Source organism: Pagrus pagrus, assembly GCF_965226575.1.
Source record: "Pagrus pagrus genome assembly, chromosome: 14".
In the NCBI taxonomy this organism is placed as follows: Eukaryota; Metazoa; Chordata; class Actinopteri; order Spariformes; family Sparidae; genus Pagrus; species Pagrus pagrus.
The window spans coordinates 6,629,725-6,647,847 of NC_140198.1; the positions used below are offsets into that span (position 1 = coordinate 6,629,725).

At 39.2% G+C, this 18,123-nt stretch overlaps 1 protein-coding gene across 7 annotated transcripts in view; it reads right to left on the reverse strand.

The window, feature by feature from the left end:
* ncam1a (neural cell adhesion molecule 1a) overlaps nt 1–18,123 on the reverse strand; it is a 267,592-nt gene that overhangs the window by 13,238 nt on the left and 236,231 nt on the right. For 6 of the 7 annotated variants that reach the window (XM_084373255.1, XM_084373256.1, XM_084373257.1 and 3 more), the window contains 2 exons: nt 14,473–14,597; nt 12,962–13,142 (listed from right to left, as the gene is read on the reverse strand). In XM_084373255.1, the coding sequence (XP_084229381.1) occupies nt 12,962–13,142; nt 14,473–14,597 (306 nt within the window). Of the gene's footprint in view, nt 1–4,353; nt 7,568–12,961; nt 13,143–14,472; nt 14,598–18,123 lie in introns of those variants that run through there. The other variant, XM_084373260.1, reaches the window with a different exon arrangement.

Sequence of the window (18,123 nt, forward strand, 5' to 3'; positions counted from 1 at the left end):
CAGGATCACATACTTACTCAATTATCCGCTCAATTGTGCCACTCTTGACTTTTAGCAATTAACTGATCCATTATTGAGGTTGACAGTATGAGTTGACATTTCACCTCATTACATGACTTCTCTCATAATATTTGGAGGGATATAAACAACCTATGTAGTGATAAACATGTCCAGGCTGCAAAGTTTAACCCCGACTTCCATAACTTACATCTTGCAGTTACTTTGGTCCAGTTTATGTGACACATTTACCGTTCACATGTAAAATTTCCAGACTTTACGAGTTGTATTGCCCTGAACGCACCATCAAACAAGTGACTGATACAAATTAGGGCAAATGTTGGCCACATCTCTGGGACTTTGAAGTGGGACAGCCTTAAAGACGTCTATTTTGAAGTATCCTATAGACGTTCGGCCTTCAGTGGCATATGATTTGCACTAAGCCACTGAGACTTTGCAGTGACTGATGACGTTTCTTTGAAATTATTTTCTCCACCTCAACCTCAAAACCTGTAAAGTTTTTGTTTACTGCGCCTGTAAGACAGTTACATCTTCGAGCGAGAGCACGGCCCATGGTCAGCCGAGACATTTCATTTATTTTCACTGTTTTCCTCTCCTCGGCTGCACAGTAATATGCAATCCTTAATTTTCTCAGATGGCTGTGATCAAAATAACAGGAGCGTGCCGAAGCTCTGTGTACTTATAGGGCGACTTCGGTGTCGCAAACAACACTTGTTTTTCCTTTTACCCATTGCTTCATTTGCATTTTAACAGGCACAATAAATCATGTGGCATGTATTCGCTGCCGCGGGGGGTTTCCTCACAGAGTGTTCTCACTGAGTGAGAAACCACAAATGTATGTGTCAGGATGGACTGCACAAACATTTCTCTTTACAGGCTTGTCAGGTACAGTACTGAGCCAGTTCCCCAGAAGACTGCTGATAACAGAGTGCATGTGATAAGCCTCAATTTCACTGAAAACCACGGATTGCTGAGGAATCAATATCTGGTCACTGTCCAGCATAGGCTATCTGCCAGACTTGTGTACCATTAAATTGATGAAAAACCTTTATATTGGCAGTCAATTTACATGTTATTAAAGCACTGGAAGATGCAATTAAATAGCAGCTACTGATTTAAACAGAGATATACAGCCGGATGCATACATCCTCTCAAACTCTGCCTGTCAACACTATGGCTCTCTCTTTACAGGCTGAGCTTCTTCAGAAACCAAATATGTGAGGCAGAAATTGAGGGAAATGGGTATACATCCAACACATCCACAGTATTTACTGGTGATAGGCTGGAGCAGCAGTAAATAACACGGTCAAATCTAAATGAAACTTTTCACCAGACTGCAGAGGTAGGAGTTAAAGATGCTTTGTGTGTTACCAGGACTCATCCCGGCAACTCATCCTAGATGAAACACCAGCAGAACATTCTCGATGCTTTGAAGTACAGTGAGAATTGTACAGATTTAGACACTGCAAATACCCCAAAATTCCCACATGTGTGAGACGAGATATTGTAGAGGAGCAGACACAGTGTTCAAACATCTACAGAAGAGGAGACACAGTTTTCAGGACTAATATTTTCATAACCTAGACAGAGGGGACATACGGAACGGTAAGAAAGGCTATAAGTGTCAAACAAAGCTGAACACAAGTGGGGGACGACAACACCACCCATCCCTTCAACACATTTAATTTAATCAGGCTCAAAAGGCGCATAACCATTAGTACTTCTGAACCAGCACACTAATGCTGGGTCTAATACTGCACTGCATGAACTTTGTAGTTATCGTATACTAATATTCATATCAGTATGTGTTGGAGGCTTCAAGAAATCTACTTTGCAGCAGCAGGTATTGACGTAACGTACAATAACAGGCATTAATCTTTTTTTTGTGGTTTTTCGATATCGCTGTTTTCGAGCCACTTTCTCCTCACCAGCAAATTGCTTTTAATCATGTGTACCTGCAAGTAGCTCCTCTATTTCCTCTCAGCTTTGCATAAGGGTAAAAAAAAAAATCAAGCATTTTTAGTATGCATACAGACTGTGAGCATGCATCAACAACACATACTTAAATTCTGCTGAGAATAAGACCGTCAGTCCGTCTTGTTGACTCTCAAGTCACTGCCATATGACCTCAAGGACGTGTCAGTGACCTTTTGAACCCCGACAGGTTAGTGCCACAGTCCAGTGAATAGTTACATGTCAGTCGGTTGATGAATGAGAATAATCTACAGAAAATAAGACCATGATGACCTGGACTTGAAATATAAGTGAAATATACAATATCATATCATAATGTGTAGGAAAATACCTTTTTTTTAGTTTGGAACATTTAAGGAGGAAATCAAAAGGTTTCACAACTATATTATGATTTCAAATTGGTAGTAAGACTTGTAAACAGACCCATACATGTTAATAACATATGATGTGATCCATATTTTTTAGTTTGTTGAAAATCTTTCTATCAACCACAGCTGTTTATTTCTGTGACGTAATCGTGGGTTATTGCTTCACTGCGTTCCTTTTGTTCTTCTGCTACTCCGCTCCCTTTGGGTGTCGCATTGACCTTGTTTCGCTCGATGAAACTTTCTTTCATAATTTCCATGTTTTTGTATCCTCCATCAGAGCTCTGCCACAGTGTGGCACTGCACCACCATTAAAATAACATGAACTTCAGATTCATTTTTGGGCACAAGGAAGCAGACTGATGCTGACAACTGACTCTCTCTCTGACTGATTAAGATCTTCGGGAACTCTTCATGCAGGAAGGAGTGTGTGTGGCTGGATGAGATTTCAAGAATTTAAATGAAGATTTCAGTCACTAGTGAGGCAACAGGCACCACAAACTGATGTGTATATTGGCTCCAAAAGATATGAATTCATATTTGTGAAGTTGAGGGTGAAGGGAAGGGAAAAGTTGAACTCTATAACAGATCTAATTTAATACGGAGTGACAATATTGTTAAACCGAGATGATTAGTGTAGGCTTTCTGATTGTTTTATGCTTTTGCTGTATGCAAAATCCTTCAGTCGGAATTATCCCCATCTGATTACATCTGATTACTTAACAAAAACAACGAGAGGTCTTCTGTAATAAAAAAGCTATGTTGTGGAAAACGACAATTAAAATGATAGAAGACACGAGAAAGTGTGGAATAACATTAGATAACGGAGTAAATACAACTTGCTTGATATCTTATACAAATCTTCTGATTTGATTTTAATTGATTCTATTCATATAAACATCTCATTAACCACATCAAGCTAACAAACTGGGAAAATGTTTTTCGGCTGTGCGAACAGCGTGAATCTCGAGTTCCTGAGCAACGACGGCAGCTCTCGCTGTAGTCTGCATGCAGTGGGCGACTGTACCGTTTGCTGCGGGGAAGAGAAATGTTCTGTTTGTATGCAACGCAAGTCAGTCCGATGCACACACTTAGATGAAGATCCTGATTAGCAAAAATGAAAATCACTCAGCACTGATCAGCCCTATCATTACTCAGTAGGCGCTGATGAACAACAGGAGGGACCAACAAGTGACAGAGAACACCTCAAGGGTGTCGTAAGCTCTTATTATCCTTGTGACAGAATTTAGTTGAGATTAAACAGCAGTGCCAGAGATAATAAACCGAAGGGATACGTGTCTCATTTTAGATCCAAACCCAGGAAGGAAGGAAGGCAAGATGGACATTTTTCAGACACAAGAACTGCCCAAAGGAAACTATGAAAAAGAGGGGAAAAAAAAAACGATTTTATTTTTCTCTTTGCCAATATAATTCTTCATCTGTCTTCTCATTCCTGTTTGGGGAAACAGGGCTTTACCACATATCAATGTTATTCTACCTCCAGGTGCTTCTACATCCTGAGTCACAGACAGAGAGCCTCTTGAGCTACATTCAAGAACATTCCCTCCAAAGGTTTAATGGAAAAACCTCTGACATTTGCTTATTTGGAACTGAAGTGCTCTATACTACAGATTGATTTTGCTTAAGATGGAACCGTGTCAGCTTCTGTTGCTGTGTTTAAACACTTGAAGCCCATGAGAACATCTTTGATAAGCAACTGACAACAAAATGATTCTCCTTTTGTAAAATAATGACTGATTTTATAGGTTTTTGTATTTCAACACCACGCTGAAGTACAAGACAATCTCATCTGTACCATATCATTTAGAGTTACTTACAATTTTAGGTTTAAACAGTCAGCTGAAATTATAGTAAACGACTGAATGTCTTTAGCCTTGACAGAAAAGATCTTGAAGTGTTTATCACTGTTGACGATAAAGCAGCTCCAGTGTTTCCATTACCGAGACAGAGAAAGCAATCACCATTCACATCTGTCTGATTACTGAAAATGTACCAATGCTTTATTAATCGTCTCACATTGAATTGTTGTTGATCATGGCCGTAGGTGATTATAGACTCTTCATTTATGCATTGCATCCTCTCACCTCTCATGACTCCGCAGGACTGAAGTGCTGAACAAATGTTTGAACAAATGGAAACTGTATAGAGGGCTTTGAGTAACCTACACTCTGATGGACTTTTTTTTTGGAAATCTACAGCTCTTGGTTTTTACAGAAGAAATTTGTAAATGTATTGCTTGACTACCTCAATAGCATGACCGTTGTCATCTCAAGAAGAAAAGACAGAATCAGTTTGATCAAACACGTAAAACGACGAGTAGGAATTCTGACTGTTGCTTCCAATTTTGCCCAGCGGCCGACTGTGATAAACCACCATTATAAAAGAGAAGTCTGTAAAACCGGACACCTCGACCTGCAAATAAGGGCAATTATTACTCTTTCTATCATACATTTTTTATCCATGGAGTTTTTATATTTGTAAAACAGTGTAAAGTCTACGGGAGTATTGGTGGGCTGGGCCAGCGGGAGAAAATTCAACTACACATATTCGGAGGGCCGCAAAACCAGGAAGTCAACCTGGAAGCTAGAACAACATCTCATTGGACTGAATGGGCGCCACCTTCACAATCACTATCTAGTTCTACTTAAATTAATGGTTTCATTTTAGGAGTGATGTAGCACAAGCAGTGAAAAAGTATGGAGAAGGCTGAAGTGGAGGGATGGGTCAAATAAACACAGGACCTTCATTCAGGAGGCCGGTCTTTGTGTCCTATGTGAAACCTAGAGGCAACTTATGTTAACTTACGCCAAACTATGATCTTTTCCTAGACCTGACCAAGTAGTTTGTTTAACCTAAACCTAACCTCACAACATTAACCATGTATAATTTTTACCATGACGACAAACGTCACCTGCATAAATGGGGATGGCATGAAATGAGCTATTATACGTTGTCCCATGAGATCACATTGAGCCACAACAGAAAGGGCTGATGTCAGGGTGGATGCAGTATATGGGTTGACAAAGCATGCCTTGTTAACGCAGATGACTGCTTTACGCTAACTGTTTCCTACTGACTGTCACCACTGGTTTCTGTTAACCATGACTGAGATCTCTCCCTGACTGTAGCTGAGTAATTGTTCTTTTAACTGTGATGATGAAGGTTCCCTAACCTTATCACCCAAAAAACAGTCTCTCAGTCAACCTAGCCGAAGTGTTGAAGAGCCCAACACTAATGCAACCCTAACCATAGCAGACTCCTTGGACTCGCTTTGGAAAAACAACGTCATCCCACCAATATCGTTTTTGATTACAATTTCTGTGTTGTTTCTGACATTGATTTCATGCTTAGATTATGTTAGCTTGTCAGCTGGGTATAGCAAAAATCAGCTCTATAAGCTATCAATTTGTTGCTGCTACACATCTGATTTGTTTTTTTTTATGTTTGTTGCATATTAAAATCAATCTATCTTCTGCTTTATTAAGCAGTGTTTTTTGTTTTTTGATCTATTTTGTAAAAAACAAAAACCCTGTGCAAAAACAAATTGAGTAACAGAAGCTGAGGTAGCTTGAACGTTTCTAGTTTTAGTGTCACAAAAAAAATAGTCGTGTGTAATTGCAAAGCCTCTATACGGTATATACTGTTTACCATTTGTTCATTTTTGTTCAAAATGCATATTGTAGGGCCTATCCTGTTCAATTAGGTCATAGCCAGGCTTCTTATCTTTCAACATCTGGGTTTAACAGTCAGGTGTGGTGTTATGTAACACTGAATGCAGAATACAGACATTTTGTTAAAGCTCCAGAGGGAAAAAAGGGCTGAAATTAGCTTCACAATCCAGGCCTTGAACAGTCAGTACAAGACAGCACTGTGTCACACATTATAGTATGTTTAGTCGCTAAAGCTTCAGAAAGCCATTACTTTCATGAAAGAAAAAGAAACACAATTTATTTCAACCCTACAATGGTTACATGGAAATACACTGATATGTACTTACAAAAATGTCTCAGAGAATAATTTCACATTATTGAAAATGAAATTTTTTTTAGTGTTTAACAGCTGTTGCATTTATGTTTTTTAGACATTTCTCTGCTTTCAGGTAAAAAGAGAACATGATTTGTCATAAAAGAAAAAAGAAAAACAGCTGATTTCTTGTAGATTTCAATTTGAAAAGAGTATGTACACTTTGTCACAAAACATGATTAGTTTTTTTTCTGCACAACCTTACGTCCTCTCCTAACAAGGTGGTTACATAATAATGGATTTTGAAAGTGAGCATATTATAATGTCACAAATGAAATAAATTCTCTTGAAAAATGAATACTCTTGACCGTAACCAATACCAGTTTTTTTTTCTGCAAATGTTATCTTTCCTCATTATGTTCGGCAGGACATTTTCAAGCTTGTATCCAAAAGACAGAAATTAGGCACAGCATTTGTACTCTGCGGTTAACACATTCATAATGCTTGACTGGGGCGCTTCAAAGCAGCTGCATAGCACATTCATGAATACTGGATCATGCCTCGTGTCAGCTTTCATGCAGTGTTCATGCTTTTATATGTCATTTGTGACATAGCAGTGGAATGATGTGTCTGTTTAATAGGCAATAAATTCCAAAATAAAAGTCTCTTTACTATTGCCATTTCTGGTTAGCACATTATAGACACACAATCAGACAGTGTGAGATAATTATTCTTTTGATCACCCCTTTAAAGATCACATTAAGGCATTATGAATGTGTTACTAATCATATCTAAAACAAAGCCGAAACACTTTGTCTACATTGTATCCCAATAGAGCACCCGAGTCCAACTTGTAACAGTGACAAAACCCTCTACAGTTTTCCCTTTCTGAGTCGATTCATATACAACATGAAAACGGATGAAAACAAAATGTAACAGAATTTAAATCCCCAAAATTTGAGAATGATACAAGTACTGAGCACCCTGTAACAACATCATGAAACCAATGTCTTGACTCTTCTCTCATCTTTTTTTTTTATCTTGTGTGTGGCTGCACAAGGGTCAAAAGGCATAGAAAGCAAAGGAGTCTGCGCCCAAAGATTTCAAAGGCTCAGACTATCCTCTTTCTCCTTGAACGAACTCAGTTTATGAGAGCCAGAGCCCAGTCAGCATGGACAGCAGAAGAGCTGCCAGACTGCACGACACACATTGGCAACCGAGGGTAGCTGAGGTTATTGACCAACCACAGATGACAAATTAATATTTCGATATCCACATCAGAGTTTTTTTTTTTTTTTTTTGGGTGTGACAAGAAAAAGAAAAACATAATAAAAGCAAAAACAGAGAAAGGAAATTTGTGCGTATGGCAATGTCATGGTCCATAGGTGCCCAAGAAGATCACACATGGAGACAGGAAGAGGACACGGAGAAAAAGGGGAAGCAGGAGAGAAAGAGGGAAAAAGAGGGAGAGAGATAGAAAAATAAGGTCAGAAATACAGAAATACAAGTCTGGAAGGTTATTAGAGACTGAATTGGGGGAATAAAAAAAGGAAGTCTAAGTTAGAGGATCAAAGTAAAAAAGAAGTCATAGCATGTTAGTAGCACGGCAAATGACACATGGTTCATGGCAGGCATGGGTGGAGGGGGTTGCAGACATGAAGGTAATGAGGGATGACAACAGAAAGGAAGACATTTCAAAGACACGACAGTCCGACCGCTCTGCTTTAAGCTTTAGTATAAACAGGAGAGTTTTTAATCGGTCATGGTGCAGATTAGTGGAGTAGAGTTTAGGATAAGATAGACGACGACCTGGATGCGACAACACATCCACAAGAGTCGGGCTATTATCTCTCATTCAGAATGGCCAGTGGTGTAATGTAAGGTAAATGCAAGTATGCTTACTTGCCACTGATGCGCAAAAAAACTGGTCTAAAAGCCCTATTCATTCACCCATTAGGTCATTAATGGAGAAACTATGGACAGGAATGGGCCTCTAGAAAAACGATCATTTCAGTCTCCAATCAGCAGCTTCCTTCTAAACTTATAGAGCAGTCGCAGAAATGGGTTTGTTGCTGCAGCATCAGCACCATAGAACAAATATCTTATAATTATGAGATAAGGATTTTATGCTGATTAATTGGCTTTTTTAAATAAAACTGTAACAGGTAACACTCACCTGCTGCTGACAAAATGGCAGCACTTGGTTAATGAATTAGATGCGTTTAGGTTATGTTTTTTCCATTTTTGAAACTTTGCAGATCGACTCATTAAAAAGGTTTCCTCATTATGCTAATCTAACTCATTTTGTTTCCTTCAAGACAAACAAATTTGCTGGAGCAATTTAGTGGAATACAAATGTCATTTCTAGGAGACTGTGTAGGGAAAAACTAGTCATCTCCTAAAAGATACACGTATCATAAAAGAGCAGAGATCATCAGGTCAACACTTTCTATGAATACTTCATCTATTACTCCTTACTGCGGGCATTCATAGTGTATTATAATGTATTCATAATACTTTATGACTACACTCAAAAACACAGATGCACTTTACCCACACATATAATAAAACACTATAGATGTGATTCATAATAAATTCAAGTGTCTTATGGATAAACCTTCAAAGAAACCTTCATGATTTCACTCATAACACACTATGAATGCACTCATAACCCACTATAGATGTGGTGCGGTAATACTAAGTATTGTTTTGTGGCGATATTTTTTGTGTTTGATAAAAGGGAAACATTATTATGATTCTCCAGCGCTACGAACACTAAGGCGTCTGCTGCTGTGGTGCAGTTCTTCAGCAGACAGGTGGTCGGTGTGATTGTGCAACAGGTAGAAAGGAGAGGGCGGGGCAGAATTCACAGCAGAGCCACTTCTTCAGCTACCATTACACCACTGGTCACGGCAGGGAAAATGGCCCATGCAAAACCACACATCCAAAAAAACAGAAGCTGGTTATGAAGGTCAAGTCTATGGCATGGATGGATGGGTGATCTCATGTTATCCGAACTGCAAAAGTTAATAGTTTTTTTGGCAGTTTAACTCCAAAGTCAACCTTAGCTGGGGAGATTTGGATGGATCAGTTGTCAACACCTGCCACTTTTGTGTTTGTATGGGCAAAAATTTACAAAGACTGTTTATTTTGACCCATGAGAATCATGATGCTTTACAGTATATGATACGGTTTGATCTCTCTTCAACCGGGCAGCATTTTGCCTCCTCTGGGTCTGTGGCATGCAAAATGCTGCCCAGCGTACCTGCAGAGAACAGGAAACTACACAAGCCAGATTCTGTGAGGGTTTTTTGACACAACAGATTCAACAGAATATTTTTCCAAAGAGGAAGTCACTTAACACTGGGATGTTTTTAGAGAGCCTTCATTTTGAAGTACATTCAAATTGGTTCGATATGTTTCATTTATTGTTTTTTGTGTGTGGCATTTTGTGTGTGTGACCGCTTTCTGAGCATGAGTTTGCAATATGAAAAAAGAGGAAATATTGGCACAGATTGAATCTGAACCTTGGATCAAGCCAGCGTTTACAATTTGCGTCACAGTGACAATTTAGTGCACAGGATCATTATATACTTAAAATAAGAGCGGCAGCTGTTTTAAGCCAATATTACCCAAAACAGCTGTGAAACCTACGGAAATCAAATGCAGATGTTGTAGCTAAAAATACACCTCGGCAAATTCCCTTGTGCTTTGAAGTGAGGAGAAAACAACAGCAACTCTGAACCAATACTAAACACTCCAAAACCAAAGGATTTCATGAAAGTAATTAGGAGAATTAGCGGGGAACTGACTTGGATAAAACCCATGTGGAATTCTGCTCTGGTGGTATTATAAGTGATCCAAACCTCCCACTGCTATATGGCTGTTACCCAGCAAGCGCATGAAAAAGAAAATAACTGGTTTCTTTATGAGCCATGCACTGGCAGCCGTTGCATTTTTTAGGGTCTCCGGGAAAGAACGGACAAAATTAATCCAGTTGAAAGTGGCACCATGCAACAACTGTGAAGGGCTGCTTCCCCACCTAACTAGGCCACACAGTGTGTATTCAGGTCAGAAATGGACCCTGAAACTGTGAGAGCCACTACACCTGGCAGTGGAGAGACAGAGAGAGGCAGATAGAAAGAATATAAAGAAGGGAGAACGTGGAAAGAGTTGAGAATGTAACTAGGTTTTATGTTCGTTTTTCTGTGCCACCAGTGCTCGTATACTGGTGGGAAGCCAGTGAGGGATAATGTCTTACTAACTTGTCTATCTATGCTGAGGGAGAAATAACTTATCTCAGTTTACGGTATACCATTGCTTTAAAGATGGAGCTGATGTTATTCTATATTTTTCTTATCGTCAACAAATCCAAAACCAAAATTTGTGCTAGTTTGTTTTTCCATCCAATTCTGTAACTCTTACTGAAGATGCAAACCTTTAAAAACAAGTCATAAATATATAATGTTATTTAGAAAAAAATCTTAATACATTTATACATACAGAAAATACTGCATTTTATTTTACTGTAATTTTAGCTTTTTTTTTCCTTCACAAATGCAGTAACATACATGGTTAATAAAATATTTACAACCACATGTTTTTTTAATCTGTCCAGAACCTCCAGAAATGCCCCTTGAGATAATAGTAAAGATTATGCCTTCCCAACACTAATCAATAATGATTAATTCTACTCATTTTTTCTCACAGATCTGTCTCATTCCTCACACGTGAGACACCAATTAATTTGCTTCAAACCTAGTTTTGAGTCATTTTTAAACAGATGCCTTGACGTTAACTTGAACGTTGAGAAGAAACATAACTTGAGGCAATCGAGATCTCTTTTGTGAGGTAAATGGACGGAGAGGAAGGTGAGGATGAAGGAAAGAGGGTGATGCAGAGAGAAAGAAACTAGACTTGAGGTCTTTTTCAGTACAATATGAAAAAGTATTTCGATGACAGAGAAGTTTCACCTGTTGTACAGCTCAGGTATAGCGCAAATGGGGAGGCAGCCCAAGTTAAAATGTGCACCGTACACACAACACAACGACAGAGCAAAGGCCGACCGTGACCACCTGGGTAGAGAAATATTTTATACAAACTGGACAAAATGCTCTGGGTCTGACTGATATCTGGTCCGACTTTATTGCTCACTGAACTTGAGCAGTGGCAGCTGCTTTACAGGCGCTACTGAAGAACCAGGCGAGCAGAGTACCATGATGCTGAGTGTTATCAGTAGCGGCAGAGCATCAAGGGGGAGAAAAAAAATACAGCGAGGCGCCTCTGCTCTTCATATGGATTCAATACTTACTGCGTATCTAGCGCAGCCTGGAAAATGTTGTGAAGTGAGCACAATGTTTTAAAATGCAAATAAGGTGGAAGGAGAAATCTATGTCACCAAAGGGAAGGGACTTAGTGTAGGAGACGTAAGCGGAAACAAACAGAAGTTTGGCGTCAACAGTGGAAAGTAAGAGCGTACAGGCCAGAGGTACATTAACTTTTTTAGTATTTTAAAGAAATTCCCTGCATTCTTAAACTTACTATGCCCATAATGTTGATTCTGGTCTTTCTTTTATTCATTCTGCTGAAAAAAGCAGCAGATCATATAACTGATCAGACTGCATCCACAAGAGTTAAAACTATATAAAAATAATTACTAAGATTCTGAATTAGACACATTGTTTTTTCCAGAGCTGACGATGGAAGTAGTTTCGGGGGTGAGACATCTCACTTGTCTTTCATCTACGTTGAGAGTTGCACTTGCACATTACTGTTCAGCCAGCTGGCAAAGATCTGGTGCTGAAATAAAGGCCAGTGACAATGTGAGGGTGCTGCTTTTTCATATATCTTTAGCTCAGTCTGTCTTTGTAAAACTCGATGGCGACTAAACAATGTTGAAGCGCTTCTTGAACGGGGACAGGCAGGAAAACGGCAGCGCCATTAATGCAACATATCACAACACGCCAGAAAAGGTGCGGAAATTAGCACGTTAACCTTGGTGTTACATTTCCATAACAGCCAACTGGAGCTGAGGCCAATGAAAATGATTGTACCCTTTCCCACTGAAGACAAAGACTACATGTTAGTGGGTGTTAGTGGGTTTTTTGTCCAGTGTGAAAGGGGTATAACCTTAATCCAAAGTGTAACTGTTACTTTAAATGTGATCAGAATTTCACATCCGATTCATATTTCTGTAATACAATCCTTTAAAGATGGAGCAGTATTGCGTATTCCTCTGATTGTTCGTGACTACAATACCTTGTGTGCATTTCGGAGTGGGTGCTCACTTCACATAGCTTTATGAGACAGTGCTGTCTATTGTCGTTTCATACTGTAAAGGCCAAAAAATGACATGCAACTTTCTATCGTATGATTGTATCATACACGTCCAATTCGTTACCAGTTGCACTAATATGGACAGTAGAAAACAATAGACCTCCCTCATGTAACGGATGGAGACAGATGATTCATGCCAGAACCTAAAGCCAGCAAGCTTTGCATAAGGACCTGGTGATAGTCAATCATCTAAGTAATACAGCCCTTCTGGTCACGGTGGAGGCCTTTGAGCTCTGCGGCTCGTGTGTGTGTGGATGCTCGGGGTGGGTGGATGGGAATAGTACCTGGGATGGTAGTGGGCTCTGAAGCTGTTCTGATGGAGCGGATGCCAGGCTCCGACCGTCCCTGCTGATTCTCTGCCACCACGTGAACCTCGTACTCTGTATTCCAGTCCAGGCCATTCAGCACCACATACTCACTGTCATTGGGGAGGCTCATCTCTGGTTTCCAGTCAGATACATACTTCTGAGAAAGGAATGTAGAGGGACAAAAACTCAAAACCCAAAGTGTTACTGTGGTCGTTCTACACAGGCAAACAGAGGAATGATGATATAAATGAATTGGAAAATAGATCACATTCTCAAGTGCATTCTTCTTTAATAACGTCACAAACTACACAGCTACAGAGTTCCTTCGCCCAAAGGAATTTGTAGCACAAAACATTATGCATGTGAGATGGAAAACAACCAAATTCATGTATAACTTGAGAATAATTATATAGCCTAAAAGAGTAAAAATCATTCATTTGGGCTGAATTGGTAAAGTTTGAAACGCACGACTGAAAAAATACCAAATTGCGTCTGAAAAGTGAGGAGTATATTTACCTTCTCAGGCATTAAAGAAAGCATGGGGAGTGTATTTGCTTGTTTTATTAAGAGTTACCTATTTTGTCTCTGTGCATTAAATACAGAGTTGTATTAACACAAAGGACACTATGTAACAACTCCAGAGCAGTTATTCCCTTGCTGTATTTAATGTACTTATGTATAGCATGAGGCAAGATTGTATTTTTCCAAGCAGTTATCGTGCGCACTAAAATACAAGGATGGGGGTGGATAAGCTACAGTAGCTGATGATTGAGGCTGGGGGTCAGAGAGGAAAGGAGTCAGTATTCAGTGGTGGGAAGCCATTGAGGGATCGTGGCTTACTGATTGGTCTGTCTACACTGTTGAAAAGGATTAATACAGAGGTACTTTTCAACTACTCCAGAGCCGTTAATCACACAATGTAAGCAATATCTATAGAAACATAACAGAAGAAATGATAACAAGCAGTTAGCCTACACTCTAAAAATGCATAAAAGTTTATCCTGTATGTTCATAGTTATTAAAGTCAGTTCAGTTAGCACAGCAATTGAGGCTGGCTGTCAGAGTGGAAAATATTTCGCCCTCCAAAAATAGCTTTAATCTCTGGTAGTGGTCCTTGTGACTTTCACAGTTATTAAACTCAATGGTGGGAAGCAATTAAGGGATGATGGCTTACTGATTGGTCTGTCGACACTGTCGATTTCTGTTAACAACTTGCCCAATAAAAACGGCTTATTCCAAATTGGTAAAAGAAAAATAAACACTTAGGTGAATGATTATGCGGCTGTTTCAAAGAAGAAATTGGTCACTTGGGGAACGTAATCATATTATAAAAGGTACAAATGTGGCCTTATTGGGCTTGGTTGTTATTGTACTGAGCATTTACAAGCACTGTTCCTTACCAATTGTTATGAAATCAAGCAAGTTGTTGAGAAAAAAAGCAAAACAGCAAAGTGGTACCGAGTTACCTCCTTGCCCTGTATACTCACAGCCTTGTATCTGACCAGGTAGTGTTTAATGGGGGAGCCACCATCGTCCTGCTTGATCCAGTTGACCTTCAGACTATTGCCCCTGTTGTGGACCTTGACTTCTATTTTGGGGGCACTGGGTTCCCCTACACAAGACAAACCAGTGCATTATGATTAGTTGACATACACACGCTTGCTGCATCAACACCATCCTCAGCCTGTGCTTCTGACCTTTCCTCTGTGCTCTAATGTGCTTGTGTCTTCAAGGTCAACTAAGCTCAAACTTAAGGTGATTGCCAGATCAACGTATATTGTTTTGTGATTCTTCTCTTCAAGCAGTAACAAGCAGTGCAATCAGGGGACACGGCAGATGTGAAAGTAGTAATCACAGTGTGATTAAGGGCTTTTATCCTTTGTTGGCCTAAAGTGACACAGAGAGTTTCTGTGCTGTCACATTGCTCTACTATGCTGTTAAAGGATAAGATCACAGACAAATACACGTTCAAATCAAAACACTGCAGTTATTATTGGTTCTCGTGCTCCATGCAATTAGTATGTAGTATCCAGATATTTAAAGGTTTCTACTCTATCTTTTTGCTGCTATCTTTACACAAGCACCTCCAGACTTGGATGGGGTTAGAGGGGTGGCTTACGGCACTGTTTTTTTTTTTTTTAAAACAGTATCAATTACATAGTATATGCTAAAGGGTTAGCATTAAGCACCACACCCAATGTTCTACCAGGGACAGATGACAGACAGACTTTGGTGTTGATATTTGCATCCCTTTACACCTTAGTTTGAAAGTAAAGCAATCTACATTCATTTTGGTTGGTGTGATACTAAAATCTGCCTTTTTGATTATCAAGCTCTCACCAACTGCAGACCTGAAAAGCCGATCTTAAAAAAATATATCATAGCTTTGAGGCTTAAGGTGGAAGTTGCGTATCTTATATATTGTTTTGACAACATATAAGGCATTTTGATACCTGCCGTGAAAACTTTTGACTACTGAGGTGGTCGGCGTTGATGAATGTGTCACGAAGTGTTAGACTAACACAAAGACTGTTGTTTGTTTCCATTTTCTCACCAACAGCGATGGTTGGTTAATTTTAACCACCGTCATAGTCTTTTCCTGAACTTAACAAAGTAGATATTTTAGCCCAAGCAGTGACAAACAATGTCATCCTGCCTGTCGGGTTGTAAGATCAGAAAATGCTAATTGTGGGTATATTTTATAGGAACGACAGCGCAGTTTCATGTTGTTCTGTTTGGTTATCAAATAAATATTATATATATATATATATATATAATATAATATAATATAATATATTATAATATTTTTTAATATAAATAATAATAAAAAAAAAAAAACTCAACGTAAAATGCACTTTTCAAGCCTGCAGTGTGGTATCTTTGATAAACATCGACACATTTTGGGTGGAATATATGAGGGAAGCCTGAATTGACAGAGGGCAGAGTGGTTGCCTCGGTGCCCGTGGCTCACATGTTGTTCTCCTTGAGCCTCCTCATTATCTGCTTTGCCCCCCTGAGTAATGGAGTCTGGGTTGCTGGATAATGACCCTGTAGGCCTCAGTTGGACATGTTACTCTCTTGCATTTATTAATATATACATAGTCCTGTGGGAGGGATGGTTGAGGTGTTTTGTGTGCATGTATAGTCATGTTGGCGTTTACCCTCATGCCACCCTGAGGGCTGTAGGGGAGGACACTAACAATCCAAAGTCATTAATTATGTACACGTCCCTTGTTAGCCTTGTTATTATGTTATTAAAATTGACCACCGCATGGTTTTACAGCCTTCACCCTGCGCTAACTGTCTGATAATAATGGAAAACCCATTACAGCTTATATGATTGAAGACATGATGCAGATTTGAATGCCTTTGTTGGTTAGTCATTGAGTAGGTAAGGAAAAAAACTACATAGCATACATTTGAAACGGACACAGAAAAAAAAAAGCATTCATGTTTCCAGAGCCAATATATAGCATTTCAAACATCAGTGTTAGTGGTTAATTAAATGAATATGCATGAAGGCACTTCTTTCCTTCCTATATGTAATCATCTGAGTGCACTCCCTGAAAACTGCATTCCACAAGACTGGAGTGAGCATGACAGATGCTGCAAGTGAATCAGACAGTGTTAGTCAGTAACAGCGGCAGCAACAAGTGTGGCAGGTAGACATTGGTACATTCAGAATTGCTATTCACGAGCATCATTCTGGGTTAGGTCAACGTTTCTGAGGCTAAAAACAGAGAAAGGGGTGGTTAGGATGAGAAGCTTCTACATGCAGGCTGGAAGTTTTGGGTGCTGCTAGACAATCGGACAGGGAACATGTGGAGCACTGCCCGTGACCTCACACCGACACGTGTAGGACGCGTAGTTCCACATGTAGCCCGACCTAATGCAGTGCCCTCCCTCATCTTCCAGCGAACATTGAGGGGTAAGTGGATAGAACCGAACAAGAGTTATTGAAAACATGCTGCTGGATACAAAAAATCCGTCATTTATGTTTTGTAATGTCACTTGTGTGGGTTCATAGTTCCGTTTAATACAATATAGAGTATTATTTGTGCCAAAATTAATATTAATTGTTGTGAAGAAAGAATGTGACACTAATGATTAGCTTTTGATCCAATATTACCAATGCAAACTCATTATCAAACTGTCCAACTAAGATCAATTTAATGAAATATACATGTTCCCATGATAACACTGATATAGCATTCTTGTTACATTATCTCAAATGTCTGAGATTAATATAAAGTAAATGTGTTTTTGTCTCTCTCATAAATAAAACATGTGGAACATTTATTAGTACTGTTGCATTTGGTAAATTAACAACGTAATTTTAAAAAAAAATTTTTTTTATTTCTCGGTGTGTACCGTGTGTAGAATGCAAGATCCAAGAAGATGTGACACTAAAGACAGACACATGCAGACAGGACCAACATTTTCTCTGGGAAACAAGAAGAAGAAGAAGAAGAAGTAGAAGAAGGATGCAACAAGAAACAGGAAATAAACTTGCATGCTGCAGTAATGCAATGGGCTGCAGTAAATCCAATCAGTGCAACACTGAGAGCTAGAAGCTAATTTGGGGAAAATTATGTAATAATGCATGTGAGGGTGAGGGCTACATTCAACAGTGCGAGCGAAGCAGACTGCAGTCAGTGGCACTTTGTGAGGGTGCTCCTGTGATGTTTCAATGCGACTGAAAACTCTGTGGTAAATAACAAAAGGGGAAAAAAAGACTGGAAGCTAATTTTTTCAAAGTTCAAAAGCAAGTCGGTCCAAACCAGCTTATTTCTGATTTATTTTCTAATCAAAGTTTTATATAAACAAGAATGACGAGCAAAAGCACAGCAGGGAGTCTAACATCGCAAGAAATAAGTGTTTCTTTTGAAATCAAACTATTATCCTGTTTTGCCTGATTCTTTGTGTATCACTTAACAAATCTAGGCATTATTATGCTGAATGATCTTACAAATTCTCATCCAGCTAATACAGTTCTTCATGTATAATCTTGGTTTATTTTTTTTTCCCAATAACTTTGGTTTATAAAGGGGAAAGGAAGTGAAATGTTTAAACCAGCCTTCATATGATGGGTGGCATAGCACTTTGGTTGATTGGGGTGACTATAAAAACCTTAACAG